Below are 16,371 nucleotides of genomic sequence, written 5' to 3'. Positions count from 1 at the left end.
TATTGTTAATATCCAGAGACTTCACTTAGACTGCCAGGTCATCCGAGGTTAAGCTGTTCCTTGAGCTTCAACGAACGGGAGCTTAAAGACCAAAGTTCATCCACTACGCCAAGGAAACCAACCCAGCAAAGCGGACTCTGCAGTCAGAAGGCGACTGGTGTTGTGAAACCACTAGTTTGTACTGCCTTCCAGGTCTCTCACCATTCACTGGGGGGGGGGGGGCGGGGAGACCACATTAGCTAACGAAGACACATTTGGCTGTTGGTGCTCAAACTAAACATAGACCCATATATTTCTCCCACCCCCTTTCAAATCCATCTAAGCCAGGGGTGGCCAAACTGTGGCTCTTTCACACACATTATGTGGCTCTCGAAGCCCTCACTGTCCCATCAGCCGGCTTGGAGAAGGCATTTGTTTCTTTAAATCACTTCTCCAAGCCAAGCCAGCTGGTGGCTTCAAGAATGCATTTAAAGTTGATTTCTTTCCACCTCCCTTCACCCATCTATTTGCTTTCCTTCCTCCCTCCCTGCCTGCCTGTCTTGTGGCTCTCTAACATCCGACCTCCATGTCTTGTGGCTCTCAAACATCTGACATTTATTCTATGTGGCTCTTACGTTAAGCAAGTTTAGCCATCCCTGATCAAAGCCAATGGCCGCTGGGAGTTGTGGCTGGGAGTTCCACAAGTACCGCACACGCAAGCACAATGACAGCTTCCCGTTATGTCCACTCAAAATTTTTTAGCAATGAGCCAGTTCTTGTGGAAAGTGCCTTTAAGTCACAGCTGACTTACAGCAACCATGTAGAACAAGGGACCCCAAAATGGTGCCCTGGGGAGTCATGTTGCCCATGGAGTGTTTTTAGAAAGTGGGTGGGGGCCAGGTGAAACTTTTGCCCAGCAAGGGTTGGGAAATACCTGGAAATTTGTGGGGGGGGGGGGGGGGAGGTGGAGCCTGGGGAGGGTGGGGTTTGGGGAGGGGCCTCAGCAGGGTACAGTGCCGTTAGAGCCCACCCTCTAAAGCAGCCATTTTGCTCCAAACAAATGGATATTTGTAATTTGGAGAACAACTGTAAGAGCTCCAGCTGCCACCTTGAGGTTGGCCCCCCAAACAGGTGCTACTGGCCTTAATTCACACTGTTCCACTGTGGACTGACACAACTACTCTCTGAAACCAGATTGTCTTAGGTCGTTTTAATAATCAAGACTTTTTTTGTAGCTGGAACTCCTTTGCATATTAGGCCATGCCCCCTGATGTAGCCAATCCTCCCGGAGCTTACAGGGCTCTTAGGACAAGGCCTACTGTAAGCTTGTGGAGGACTGGCTACATCAGGGAGGTGTGGCCTAATATGCAAATGAGCTTCTGCTACCAAAAAAAAGCCCCGATCAAGACAGTTTTTTTGTTAAGTGTTTTGGGAGGGGAAGGACCTCAGCGGGGTGTAATGCCACCCCTCCAAAGCCACCATTTTCTCCAGGGGACCAGATCTTGGTCGCCTGGAGATCATTTGCAACAGTGGGAGATTTCCAGGCACCAACTGGAGGTTGGCAACCCTAATTTTCCAGCCACCACCTGGAGGACAGCAACCCTACCACCCAATGTGTTCCAGAAGCTGCGAATAAAGGCAGAACGTATTCAATAGCACAGCTATCCCTGACATACGTTTACTCAAAATGTATTAGCTCTAATAAGCCTTCATTGGCTTAAATTCAATTGAGGGACAGGGGGGCAGGAACCACATAACCTTTTGCATGCCAGTTAGGCCGGAGAACAACAATATTCCTCTCTTTTTGCAACGTTGCTTTCCTCTGTTTCCCATCCAGCCGCCAGAAGATCTGGGGGGCGGGGGGGTGAAGGAAGAGACCCTTTATGCTTTCAACAAACCCAAGACTTGGCCTCCAATCCTGAGACCTCAGATCTCCCCTGAATGCCACTCAACACCCCTCCACCCGCCCCCCCCCCAAAAAAAACAGCTTCTAAAGCAGGGGTGTCAAACTCATTTGTTATGAGGGCCAGATCTGACATAAAGGAGACCTAAGTTGGAAGCTAAACAGGGTCAGTACTTGGAAGGGAGACCACCAAGGGAAGCGCTGCAGAGGAAAGCAATAGCAGACCACCTCTGCTTCTCACTAGCCTTGAAAGCCCCTTGCTGGAGTCTCCATAAGCTGGAAGCTAAGCAGGGTCAGTACTTGGAAGGGAGACCACCAAGGAAGGCCCTGCAGAGGAAGGCAATGGCCGACCACCTTTGCTGCTCACTTGCCTTGGAAACCCCTTGCAGAACTGCCAAGAGTTCACTTACCTCTCCACCGCTCTGTCCAGCAAATAGAAGAGAGCTTGGAGCACAACATGCTGAACGCTTTTGTTGGGGTGGTGTAACTTGGCCGTAAAGAGGGCTATCGAGGCACCGGAAGGATCTCGGACGCTCTGCCAAAACAATGCCAGGTGGAAGAGGTCAATATGGGAAGTACAAGAGCCAGAACGAATCAGTCTAGTTGGGAGTCAAAAGCCACCCAGAGCAAGTTTAAAAATTCCAGGTGTTGCATGGTCGATAGGATCGCAAAACTAGCATTGGCATCAAATGGGAACACTTATAAAGCACTTTTATGACCATTTTCTTGGCAGGAGGGGGGGGGGGGGGTTAATTCCTCACCCAAGGCCACTTTTAGTTCATGGCAAAAGTAAGATTTGAACCAGAGGCTTCTCAAAGCATTTTCCTCGCTGTTACGTTGCACCAGTTCTCAAGTAGTATTTCTAAAGTGAAGCGGGCTCTGTAGCTGATCACTGCCTGAACGGGCATTGGTGTTGCCAACTATGAGGTGGGAAATACTTGGGAGATTTTGGGGGAGAAGCCTGGGAAGGGCAGAGTTTGGGGGAAGGACCACAGCAGGGCACAGTGCCATAGAGGCCAACCTTCCAAGCAGCCATATTCTCCTGGGGGAACTGATCACCTGGAAATCAACAGCAATAGCAGGAGATCTCCAGGTACCACCTGGAGGGTGGCAAGCCTAACGGGCAACCCTGTCTGAGATTTAAAAGGAAGGCTATAAAAGGTGCACCCCCAGCTACTAATCGGTACATTCATGCCACATCCTCTTCTGCAGGGAATTGTGGGGTTTTCCCAGGTGAAATTAAGAACATAAGAGAAGCCATGTTGGATCAGGCCAGTGGCCCATCCAGTCCAACACTCTGTGTCACATAAGAACATAAGAGAAGGCATGTTGGATCAGGCCAATAGCCCATCCAGTCCTACACTCTGTGTCACACAGTGGCCAAAAAAATTATATATATATACACACACACTGTGGCTAATAGCCACTGATGGACCTCTGCTCCATATTTTTATCTACCGTATTTTTCGCACCATAAGGCGCTCTGGACGATAGGACGCACCTTCTTCCTGGGGGGCGATTTGCTGCCTCTGCCTCCGATCCGGCGCTGCCCCTGCGCCTCCCTGCCTGGCTCCATCTTCTTCCAGCAAGCGCTGGGATCGCTCCATGTGGCCCCACCGCAAACCCAGCGCTTCGCAAGCACCAGCTGTGGAGAGGGCAGCGTGCTTCCTCCTTGCCTGTGTGCCTGGCTCCACCTCTGATGCTTAAAGCAAGCGCTGGGATCGCTCCCTCCACCCTCCGATCCCAGCTCTTGCTTTAAGCATCACAGCTGAAGCCAGGCACACAGGCAAGGAGGAAGCACGCTGGCCTCTCCACAGCCGGTGCTTGCGAAGCGCTGGGTTTGCGGTGGGGCCACATGGAGCGATCCCAGTGCTTGCTGGAAGAAGATGGAGCCAGGCAGGGAGGCGCGGGGGAAGCGTCGGATCGGAGGCAGAGGCAGCGAATCGCCCCCCCCCCCCCGGAAGGTACGTACCTTCGCTCCATAAGACTCACACACTTTTCCCCCACTTTTTGGGGGGGGGGGAGTGCGTCTTATGGTCTGAAAAATACGGTAACCCCCTCTTGAAGCTGGCATTTATCCAGACCCCCCCCCCCCCACGAAAGCCAAAACCAAGACTGTATTTATTCAGTATCAGATTGAACCCTGTGGAGGCCCCTAGGCAGTCAAAATCTTGGGGTGGGGGGGGGCCTTGCAAATTATCTCTGAGTCGGAGCATCCGCCCTGCCTCCCGCGGCCCCTTCTCCAAAGCCCCTTTGACAAAGCTGCGGGGGAGAGGCAGAGAGAGGCAAACTTGGCAACGACGCCAGCAGCAGCCGCACCAGGCAAGTCGGGCAAAGAGTGGCTCAGTTGCTGGCTGTGCATGCAGGTTGGGAGGGCTGCAAGCAGCGGGGAAACTGCGGGGGAAAGCTGGCCTGGGGCCCCTAATGGTTTGGGGGCCCAGAGGCCATTGCCTAGTTGGCCTAATTGTTAATCCGGCCCTGTATTTATTGCATTATGATCAGCACATCCAAGGCACAATTATGACAAATCAGGCCAACTAGTTCAGCAGTAACTACCCCAACCAGCATCGCCTCCTGAAGATGGCGGCTGTCTTTCCCAGCATCCCTGACCCAATGTCCTTTTAAACAGGCGATAACAGGGATTGAACCTGGGACCTTCTGCGTGCACAGTGGGCGTTCTGCCACTGAGTTTCAGCCCTCCTTGGAATCGCTTCTAATCGTTTTGGGGCTCCTAGGAGCGCAGCTCAGCACCGACAAATCCTACCACGCAGGACTCACCAGAATCGTGAATTTCCCGCTAAGCAGCTCAGAGCGGAGGGGCTCCTCGTGCGGTTTCAGCTTCACAATCCCTTCTTTCAGCCTGGTCTCCTGAGAAGCAGGAAAAGAGGTTTCAGGTGCACGGGGTCAGCTTGAGACGTGCAAAGTGGATTTTCCTGTCTGCGGCTTAAAAGCTGGGTGTTAACTGGGGAGGATTCTGGCCCCTCCCCTTCAGAAGCTGCATGCCAATCTAGCTCAGCCAGTTTGCAGAAACGGATGGGAACTGTGGCTAACCTGCTCCTCCCTGTCTCTGAGAATCATCAGGGCTGGCCGTAAGGTTGCCAGGTCTGGGTTGAGAAATATCCGGAGACCAGTGTTCCCTCGAAGCTGAATTAATGTGAGCTAGCTCACAATTTTTTAGCCTCCAGCTCACGCATTTTTGTCACAGCTCAGGAAAAATGGCTCACAACTCACAACTATAATGCCAGTAGCTCACATAGAATTTTTGCTCACAAGACTCCACAGCTTAGAGGGAACCTTGCCGGAGACAGGGCTTTTTTTGTAGCAGGAACTCCTTTGCATATTAGGCACACACCCCTGACGTAGCCAATCCTCTAACAGCTTACAGAGCTCTTAGTACAGGGCCTCCTGTAAGCTCCAAGAGGACTGGCTACAGCAGGGATGTGTGGCCTAATATGCAAAAGAGTTCCTGTTACACACAAAAAAAGCCCTGCCTGGAGGTTTGGGGATGAGAGGGACCTCAGCAAAGTACAGCCAGAGAGTCCACCTCCAAAGCAGCCATTTTCTCCAATCTCAGGCGTCTGGAAATCAACTGTAATCAAAAGTCTGATTTGGTTAGGGGCTGAGGCCTCTTATGGAATACAGAAATGCAGAACTGTATGGCCATAGAGCTGGGATCCCCAATCTTTTTGGAATTCTGACACAGCATGGTGGGCACATCCAATGTTCCCTCTAAGCCATGGAGTCTTGTGAGCAAAAACTCTACTTTGTGAGCTATTGGCATTAAAGTTGTGAGCTACTGCATATATTTGCTTAAAAAGGTAGTCCCCTGTGCAAGCACCAGTCGTTTCCAACTCTAGGGTGACGTTGCTTTCACAACGTTTTCACGTCAGACTATTTACGGGCTGGTTTGCCATTGCCTTCCCCAGTCATCTACAATTTATTATATATTATATAATATAATATATATATATATATATATATATTATATAGTAGCTTGCTCTGAGGCCATTTTTCCTGAGCTAAGACAAAAACGTGTGAGCCAAAGGCCAAAAATCTGTGAGCTAGCTCACACTAATTCAGCTTAGAGGGAACACTGGGCGCATCTACAAAATGGCTGCCACAGGAGGTGAAGCCAGCCACAAAATGGCTCCCATGGCTTAGCTTCAGTCACACAGTGAACACTCTGGTGCTGTCGTGGCAACTGCTGCTAAAGCAACGTTTCTATCAATCTGCACAGCCACTCAGATCTCCAATGGCCAATGCTCAGCAAAAGCCCCACCCACTTAAAAATACTTGGTTGGAGGAAAGTGTTGATAGGCACCATGGCACTGATGGGCACCCCTGCCCCAGAATATGGTTCAACATACTCCCCGCATGGACTCTGATCTCACACCACGTACCCTGTAGGAGTGGAAGAGTTCGATTGCTCGTAGGACATCAAATTTTCTGGCCATGAGAAACTTGACCGCCACATTCCAAGACAGTGGTGAGACATTGTATTGGACCGTCCACTTGTTTATCTCTTCAAGAAATTGCTTGGTAGCCTATTTGGGAAAAAAGAAGATGTCCAGTAAAGGTGGAACACAATATAAATATCAAGACAATACAAAAGATTTCTTACATTTTTTCTGCCCCTTTTCAAATAAAACCGGGTCTCAGATTGGCTCACGGCTAATAGAAGACAACAGGGTTGAAAACTGTTCCCAGTTGAAGGGATTCCTAGCTGGCTTCTTCCTGGCCTCCCTCTGTTGCTTCCTGGCCACCTTCCTCTGACAATACATTAACAACAGATGTAAGCTAGAAGTTCAGTTTGATCCAGGCAGGACTGAAAGATGACTAGCTGCCTCCTGCGCAGTTATTGTTCATTGGCTCGAACTTAATTGTATCTTCTGGACCAAAACAAAGAGACTTCACAATAAAAATATTATTCAGAACACATATACCTGACCATAACACAAGGTGATACTTACTCTATGAGGCCTCACCAACATTCTGAGGCCTTTCGTCAATTGATTGTGATTATTAAACTCCTTTTTTTTTGGGTCATGCCTGTATTGATTAACTAATTTTCTTATTATTGCATCATTGAGGTTATATGTACAAATATTGCTTGACCATTGAGGAAGGCAAGTTTGGCCAAAACGCATCTGTATTTTGGTTGCAACAGGTCCCAATTGTGTATATTGTATACTTTTATTCTGTAAAGGAGAAGGAGACCGGATTTACACTGTACCCTTCACTACCCGAAGTAGTCTCAGAGTGGCTTACAATCTCCCTTCCCCACAACAGACACTCTGGGAGGTAGTTGGAGCTGGGAGAGCTCTTGAGAGAAACAGCTCTGCAAGAACTTGTAACTGACTCAAGGTCATTCCAGCAGGTGCATGTGGAGGAGTGGGGAATCAAACCTGGTTTTCCCAGATAAGAGTCCACACACTTAACCGCTACACCAAACTGAGGCTACAGTTGGGCCCATAATTGTTTTTAACTAATTGCTAATGAATACATGTATATTTGATACTACTTGATACAGTTTTTAATCACTGGTCTTTTCCTTTGTATGTAACTAACCTTTCAAGTAGTTTCTTCCTGTTTTACCCATGCCAAAAGGTCAGCTATTCAAGGAACTGACCTAAGTTTTTCACAAGACCAAACCAGTTCCCTTCGAACACAGAGGCAGGACAGCCAGCTCACCAATATAGGTGAAAGGCAACAAGTCAAACCCACTCCAAAGACTAGGAGTGTGGCCTAATATGCAAATGAGTTCCTGCTGGGCCTTTTCTACAAAAAAGGTCCAGTATGAAACATTGGAGTCGGGGTGTGTGGTCTAATATGCAAACTAGTTCCTGCTGGGCTTTTTCTACAGAAAAATCCCCGTGTGAAACAATGTTGATAACAAGGGGTGTGGCCTAATATGCAAATGAGTTCCTGCTGGGCTTTTTTGTAGAAAAAGAAGCCTAATAGAGTTTCCCTATACAGAGGCAGTCTATCATTTTATATCAGAGACTGGGAGAAGCGACCGAGGATGGTCATCCGTTTCATATCCTTGCCCATGAATGCAGAGTGGCATTCTGGTACTTGCTGGAGACAGAATATTGAACAACAAGAGATTCTGGGTCTGATCCCGCAAGGCTAACTCTTACGTTCAAAGCCCAGGGCTGGACAAGGAGATAGAGACAAAGTAAAATATGTGACATCTTAGAAGTTCTTTTCTAAAATCCACATTCAAAGCATCGTGCGTTTGACATCCAAGCACTTTTAAAACCCACACGTTCGTTGGGCTGTGACCCCTCCTTCGACCCAAGTTTTGCACCGCTCTCCAATTACCCCTCCGCGCGCCACCCACACCCAAAGCCAGAACAATACAGCTGCGTTCTTAATACCATCCGCAGAGACCAGCTCTGTGGGAAGGTAGCGAGAGATAAAAGGGTGACTCACAGGAAGGAAGTGTCTGGAAAAGGCAGGAGAGCCAGATGTCGATCAAAGCAAAAAACAGGAACGACAAAAGGAAGGGAGAAAAGGACTGAAGGAGGGCCTGTCGGAGGTCGCCCTGAGATTATTATTATTCTTTGCAAAAAGCAGAGGCAATCTCACTCACGGTGGCACTAGGTAGTTTGCCTAGTACAGGAACTTTTCATAGTGTGGGTGGCTGACAGATGTCAACCGCTCTTTCCAAGTCCTCCCTGCCGCCTTCACGGCAGGGGTGGTCTCTTAGCGCTTCTCTGCACACTGCTGTAACCCTTTCAGGCCCCTTGAGGCCTGCTGTTTGGGGCCAAGGATGCCAAACCCATTTGTTACGAGGGCCAGATCTGACATAAATGAGACCTTGTCAGGCCGAGCCATGTCAGGCCGGGCCGTATGTGTACCTATTTAAGATTAGGTAGCAGAGATATAAACTTTATAAAGGACACAAATAAACACAATTAAAAAAAAAATTTTTTTTGAAAAAAATTAAACTAAAACGTGCTTAAAACATTAACGCTCGTTGGTCTTAAAGGTGCTTTCTTTGTATTTCTCGCATGGGATCCAGGGAACTGGGCAAAGGAAGCTCTGGCTCTTTCCTTCCTTCCCCAGGGGACTAGGAGGGGGAGGAGCCTCAGCCAACAGAAGGAAGAGAGGCTTGGCTCAGTAACTCTGCTGTGTGATTGAGAGCCTAGCAAAGCAAGCTCTCTCTCCCCCCTTCCTCCCCAAGGGGGAAGCCTCAGCCAATAGAGAAAACAGACTTTGCTCTGTAGCGCCTGTGCGACTGAACAAGTCTTGCAAAGCAAGCTGTTATGCAGAAGGAAGCGAGAGAGAGGGAGAAGGAAGCAGATGGCAGTCAGTTGCTTGGGGGCCTGATAGACACCCCTGGTCTACACGGTGCGGCTACTTATCTCCAAGGGAGAAGATCTCCTGTTTATTTCTCCCCACTGAGTCCGACTTCTTCCACTCAGTCACCTCCAGGCTGCATTGGATTTTGCAGGCCATTTGGGGTTGCCGCAGCAACCAAAAATGCCATCTGCGCTCTGGGTTTCTGCACATCCTTCCAGGTTGCCATGGCAATCCCAAAGGCTGATGGAACACTAGTGGCTCCCCCCCCCCCCGCTCCCTTTTTATAAGGCCTGTGCAAAATGATAAAGTCTTCAGGGGTTTTCATATACCAGTTGATATGTAGCCCCAACCTGGACAGCCCAGGCTAACCCGATCCCGTCAGATCTCAGAAGGTAAGCAGAGTCAGCCCCGGTCAGTACTTGGATGGGAGACCACCATGGAAATCCAGGGCTGTGAGGGAGAGACAGGCAATGGGAAACCACCTCTGTTCATCCGCCACCCAAAAGAACAGGGGTGGCCAAACTGTGGCTTGGGAGCTACATGTGGCTCTTTCACACATATTGTGTGGCTTTTGAAGCCCCCACTACCCCGTTGGCCGGCTTGGAGAATGCATTTAAAGTTAAAATTGCTTTCTTTCTACCTCTCCCTCCCCATCTATTTTCCTTCCTTCCTCTGATGTTTATTCTATGTGGCTCTTACGTTAAGCAAGTTTGGCCACCCCTGCAAAAGAAGCTCTCTTCCCTGAAATTTAACAACAACACAGATTTTTAAAAATTTAGTTGGACCACAAGGAAGGCCGAGCACAGAAGAATAGATGCTTTCAGGCTGTGGTGCTGGAAAAGACCCTTGAGAGTCCCTTGGACTGCAAGAGGATCAAATCAGTCAGTCCTAAGGGAAATCAACCCTGACTGTTCCCTGGAAGGTCAGATGCTGAAGCTGAAGCTCAGATACTTTGGCCACCAAATGAAAAGGGAGCACTCACTGGAGAGATGCTGATGCTGGGAAAGATAGAAGGCAAAAGAAGAAGGGGATGACAAAAGATGAGATGGCTGGACGGCGTTACTGATGTAACTAACATGAATTTGAACAGACTTTGGAGGATGGTGGAAGACAGGAGGGCCTGGTGTGACTTGGTCCACGGGGTCGCAAAAGAGTCAGACTTGACTGTGCGACTGAACAACAACAACCTCCACAATTTCCAAACAAAAGGCAGGAAGGACTGGGCCATTCTTGCATGCATGCATACAGTTAAGAGTTGTTGTGGAGATTCTAGACCAGGGGTGGCCAAACTTGCTTAATGTAAGAGCCACAAGACATCAGTGTCAGATGTTTGAAAGCCACAAGACAGGAAGGAAGGAAGGAAGGAAGGAAGGAAGGAAGGAAGGAAGGAAGGAAGGAAGGAAGGAAGGAAGGAAGGAAGGAAGGAAGGAAGGAAGGAAGGAAGGAAGGAAGGAAGGTTGATGAGAGGGAGGAAGGAAGGTTGATGAGAGGGAGGAGGAAGGAGGGAGAGGTGGAAAGAAAGCAACTTTAATTTTACTTGCCCTCTCCAAGTTAGCCAACGAGATACTGGGAGGTTTGAGAGCCACACAATATATAAGAAAGAGCCACATGTGGCTCCTGAGCCACAGTTTGGCCACCCTGTTCTAGACTGACATTCTCTAGGGCGCTTTCCATAATTTTTTAAACATTTCTCTTCCTTGTCTTCCATTGTCATTACCTAGCCTTTGGCTGGGAACAGATGGATATTATTACACGGTAAAATCCAACATTCAAGCTTTCAAAGCACTTCGCATGCATTAGAGTGAGCAATCCTCATAAAGCACGCCTGCGAAATAGCTGGCGTTCTTCTTTCCCAAACCAGAGGGGAAAGAATCTATTTGCGGAGAACAGAAGCAGTTTCCGGCAGAGGCCTTTCCTCCATCAATAAAGATCTGGCATCAATAAAATCATAATGGCCCAGCAGTGAATCGGGCGGCCCGGTGGCAGAACATCTGCTAGGCATGCAGAAGGTCCCAGGTTCAATCCCCGGGATCTCCAATTAAAAGGACCAGGAACTCAGAGATGGAAAGGATTTAGGGTTGCCAACTCCCAGGTGGGTAAGCAACACACAAGGACACTGCATATAACACTTTCACAGTATATGTACCAGGAGCAAGCATAATAAAACTCCAAAGGGAGTTCTTGCCATTACATTTAAAGGGACTGCACACCTTTTAAATGCTTCCCTCCACTGGAAATAATGGAGCATAGAGGCTCCTTCTTTTGGGGCTCATAGAGGAAGAATTGCAGATTTATACACTGCCCTTCTCTCTGAATCAGCGACTCAGAGCGGCTTACAATCTCCTCCTCCCACAACAGACACCCTGTGAGGTGGGTGGGGCTGAGAGGGCTCTCGCAGCAGCTGCCCTTTCAAGGACAACCTCTGCCAGAGCTGTGGCTGACCCAAGGCCATTCCAGCAGCTGCAAGTGGAGGAGGGAATCAAACCCAGTTCCTCCAGATGAGAGTCCACGCACTTAACTACTATACCAAACTGGCTCTCAACTATCTCTCAACTCTAGAACTGGTCCAATCTTTTTGAAACATGGAGGATGTTTTTAAGAGAGGTACTGGATACTCTACTGCAAAATTGGTGCCTCTAACTCAAAAACAACAACAACCCAGCCCCTCCAGAGCCCCAGATACCTAAGGATCAATTCTCCATTATACCCTATGGGAATCGGTCACCATAGGGAATAATGGAGTGCCCAGCAGACATTTCCTGCCCCCCTCCCCCGTTTTCTGATGACCCTGAAGCAGGGGGAGGGCCTCCAAACTGGGGGATCCCCTGCCCCCAACTGAGGATTGGTGATGCTAGGACCCCTGTTCTTGCACTTCAAGGTTCAAGGCAGGATTGCAGTTGGAAAGAGGAAAGAAAACTGGGGGAGATCTGCAGTGCAGGAGATGCAGAGGTTATAAAGGTCAAGCGTGTAGATCTGAAGCCAGCAACTCCCTTACCCCCCACCCCCCAAAAAATCCTAGGCTGGAGGCCTCTCTAGCCGAGACTGTATTTTCTTTCATTTTCAACCGCTGGAGAACTGGTGCATTTGAAGAACAAACATACTTAAGACATGAGTCACCCAAAACAAGAGGTTTGGTGTTCCTTTTGCCTAAAACCCTCTGCTTGCTTAGCAGGAAGGCTGTGACTCCTTCCTCTATCCGATTAAATCCTCCTCCTTCCAAAGGGTCCAGCCAAGGCCTCCAACGCAAACCAGCCAAGGAAGAGAAGCCTGTCGCTTTCCCAAAAGTCCAGGCCAAACATGGAATCCGGGAATCATGTCACATTTTCTTTGGAATGCGAGTGAAAGCAAGAGGCTGGCTGGAAATACCAAGGGATCCTTCAGAAGAACTTTTAGAAGACCGTAGATTTATACCCCCTGTCCTTCTCTCTGTATCAGAGTCTCAGAGCGGCTTACAATCTCCTTTATCTCCATCCCCCACAACAAGACACCCTGTGAGGTGGGTGAGGCTGAGAGAGCTCTGACAGAAGCTCCACTTTCAAGGACAACTCTGCGAAAGCAATGGTTGACCCAAGGCCATTCCAGCAGGTGCAAGGGGAGGAGTGGGGAATCAAACCCGGTTCTCCCACATTAGAGTCTGTACACTAAACCACTACACCAAACTACATTTTGGATGCTATCAAAGGACGAGCGGACAGATCTGAATGTTCAAGGCAAAAGGCGACAGAGCTTGGGAAGGCCCCTATGAAAGCCCTTAGGGCAGGTATCCCCAGCTTGGTGCCTGTAGGATCCATAATGCCCAGTGATACCCTTCATGGTGCCCATCATGTTTTTTCAGTAGTGTTGCCAGCAGGACTTTTTTTGTAGCAGGAACTCCTTTGCATATTAGGTCACGCCCTCTTATGTAGCCAATCCTCCAAGAACTTACAGGGGCTAATGTAAGCTCTTGGAGAAATGGCTACATCAGGGGGTGTGGCCTAATATGCAAAGGAGTTCCTGCTACAAAAAAAGCCCTGGTTGCCAGGTTTGATTCAGTAAATATCTGCAAACTTTGGGGGTGGAGCCAGGAGCATGGTTGTGCCAACCTGGGTTGCCAGCCTCCAGGTGGGGCCTGCAGACCTCCCGCTTTTGCAACTGATCTCCAGATCAGCTCCCCTGGAGAAAATGGCTGCTTGGAAGGGTGGCCTCTTTCGGTGGCATTGTACTGTGCTGAGGGCCCTCCCTTACTCAAACCCTCCTTTCTCCCAGCTTCACCCCCAAAGTCTCCAGGTATTTTCCAAAACAGACCTGGCAACCCTAAGCATGATTGAACTCCAAAGAGAGGTGGGTTTTTCTGGCCATCACATTCCTTTTAAATTCCTTCCATTGGAAATAATGGAGGATGGAGAACTTCTTTTGGAGTTCATAGAACTGGACCCCCTGGCCAAATCTTTTTAAAACTTGGGGGTTTTTTAGGATAGATACCAGACTCTATGCTGAAAATTTGATGCCTCTACCTCAAAAACCGGCCCCCCTCCCAGAGCCTCAGATACCCACAGATTGATTATTTATTATACCCAATGGGGGACCATCTCCATAGGGTATAATGGAGTGCCCAGTGGACATCCCCCCCCCCTTGCTTTTTGATAACCCTGAAGCAGGGGGATGGCCTCCAAACCATGGGATCTCCTGCCCCCATTTGGGGATTGTGTAACCAAAATAGAGAATCACGGCAAGAAAGGCAGGGGAAAACAAAGTAAAAGGCTATCGTGATATTCAACCTCCAAAAATTTCAAACCAATAATACAAAATTATACAAACATCATAAATATGTTTGTTTTTCAAAACAGTGAAATGTCAATACATTTGAAATATTGGACTTATCTGGACATTAATTATTTTCATTCAGGACTTTCCCAAACAATTGGCATTGATTTGCTCAAGAAGAAGGAACTGGGTTCCTGATGAAAATATCCCTTGGATGACTTAGAAGACTGACTGATTTCACTGTTTCAAAACCCAAATATATCTATGATGTTTGTATAATTTTGTATTATTGGTTGAATATCACAATAGCCTTTTGCTCTGTTTTCCCTTACCCAACTGGGGATTGGCAACATTAGAAAGTGGGCAGGACCCAGTGGGGCTTTGGTTCAGCAAGGTTTTTGATTGGCCACTGAAGATTTTGATTGGCTGTGTAAAAACAAGGATCGTCACTGTGTGACTGAAGCTATGGCAGCCATTTCGTGCCTTGCTCTGCCTCTTGCTGCAGCCATTTTGTGGCAGCCTGTGACGGAACCAGCCCGATTTTGCCTTCAGACCCGGTCCCGTCAACTCCCTTTGGGGTTGCCAACTCCTGAAGGAAGCTTATCCTCTTCCCACCACTAAGGCACGCTGCCACCACCTGTTCAATTTAGGGGGTTGCTGATCGAGAGGAACAGGACTCCCAATCCCCCTTGCCAGTTCTGTGACCTCAAGGTCCTCTGCTAACCCAGCACCTGGTTAACCCAGAGACCAAAGTCCTTCTTTGGGAGACCCCTGGAGGATTGGCACCCTTGCCACCAACATGCCTTCCCCCTTCCCAGGACTCCCCTCTAACAGTAGTGTGGTGTAAGGTGGTTGGGGAACCTATGTGGTACAGAGGGACTACCTTTTTAAGCAGACAAAATATTTATTTAAAATTTATAACTATATACCGGCATTATAAAATAGTGAACAGAAGACATAAATTAAAGTAGGGGAAAACGCTCCTTCTCTCCCTAATATATAACTGACCCTGACCATATAGTCTTCCTGCCTCTCTAGGAGGCCTCCTCAGAATTGCTGCTTCCAGACCAGAGGGGAGGAGGAAACTAGGCCCAAAACCTTCCTTGAGTTTGACAGCCTCTTCCTGCCAACTCACAGATAATAACCCTAGCCTAGGATGGCGTTTCTCCACACAGCCATTTTGTGGCTGCTGTGTCCACCCCACTGTGACAGAATTCCAGTGGTGCTCGCAGGCTCCAAAAGGCTAGAGAGCCCTGCCTTAGCTGAGAAGGGGCTGGTGGTAGATCAGAGGTTTACAAGCGCAAAAACAAAGTGCATTCCAGTTATCAATGTATCCAGCAAACACAGTTACGCTCCTTCGGGAAGCGTATTAAGAACACAAAGGGAAATGAGTCACTGTAGACCGGTCTGAAACACGTGAAACAAAACATCTTCCTCCAGTAAATTAGGATTGCCGACCTCCAGGTGGAGCTCAGGGATCGCCCACTTTTACCCTTGCTCTTCAGACTAGAGATATCAGGTCCCCTGGAGAAGATGGCTGCTTTGGAGGGTGGACTTTATGGCATTGTAACCTGCTATGGTCCCTCCCCTTCCCAAACCCTGCCCTCCCCAGACTCCAGCCCCCCAAGTCTCCAGGTATTCCCCAACCCAGAGCTGGAGAAGGGAGGGAGGGAAGGTGGGTGATAGGTAGGTAGGTAGGCAGGCAGATAGCTGGATAGACAACTAGATGGATGAGCATAAAAGAAGCCATGTTGGATGAGACCAATGGCCCATCCAGTCCAACACTCTGTGTCACACAGTGGCCAAAAAAACCAGGTGCCATCAGGAGGTCCACTAGTGGAGCCAAAACACTAGAAGCCCTCCCGCAGTTGCCCCCCCCACCAAGCACCAAGAAGACAGAGCATCACTGCCCCAGAGGCAGAGAGACAGAATTGGCTTGAACAGAGGGCAAAACAGAGGAGAGAGACAGACAGACAGACAATATATAGATAGACAAAACTGGCTTGAACAGAGGGCAAAACAGAGGAGAGAGACAGACAGACAGACAATATATAGATAGACAAAACTGGCTTGAACAGAGCGCAAAGCTGGTATCGTCACTACAAACAGCAGATGATAGATATGTAGGAAGGTAAGTACGTGGTTGGATGGTTGGATGGATGGATGGATGGATGGATGGATGGATGGATGGATGGATGGATAGGAGAGAGACCGACAGACAGACGATATTGGCTCGAACAGAGCGCAGAGCTGGTATTGTCACTACAAACAGCTATGCTAGCTCCAACACAAGATTTGGTGTAAAAAGGACTGGAAGCCGTGGTGAGACACGCGGAGAGTATCAATTGGCTTTTTCAAGCCCAGCAATGCCATCTGCTTAAATCTGGGCTCTTCTCGCTTTTACAGAAGTAACACAGTGGATGTAACTGGGGGAAAAA

The 16,371-nt window shown here is 48.7% G+C and overlaps 1 protein-coding gene across 1 annotated transcript in view; it reads right to left on the bottom strand.

Moving 5' to 3' along the window:
* PTPN9 (protein tyrosine phosphatase non-receptor type 9) overlaps window positions 1–16,371 on the bottom strand; it is a 59,253-nt gene that overhangs the window by 22,545 nt on the left and 20,337 nt on the right. The window contains exons 2-4 of the mRNA XM_060260194.1: window positions 6,283–6,426; window positions 4,661–4,750; window positions 2,293–2,417 (exon numbers count right to left, since the gene is read on the bottom strand). Coding sequence (XP_060116177.1) covers window positions 2,293–2,417; window positions 4,661–4,750; window positions 6,283–6,426 — 359 coding nt within the window. The remainder of the gene's footprint in view (window positions 1–2,292; window positions 2,418–4,660; window positions 4,751–6,282; window positions 6,427–16,371) is intronic.

Source organism: Heteronotia binoei, chromosome 19 (genome assembly GCF_032191835.1).
Source record: "Heteronotia binoei isolate CCM8104 ecotype False Entrance Well chromosome 19, APGP_CSIRO_Hbin_v1, whole genome shotgun sequence".
Taxonomy (NCBI): domain Eukaryota; kingdom Metazoa; phylum Chordata; class Lepidosauria; order Squamata; family Gekkonidae; genus Heteronotia; species Heteronotia binoei.
This window is presented reverse-complemented; position numbering and strand designations above follow the sequence as displayed.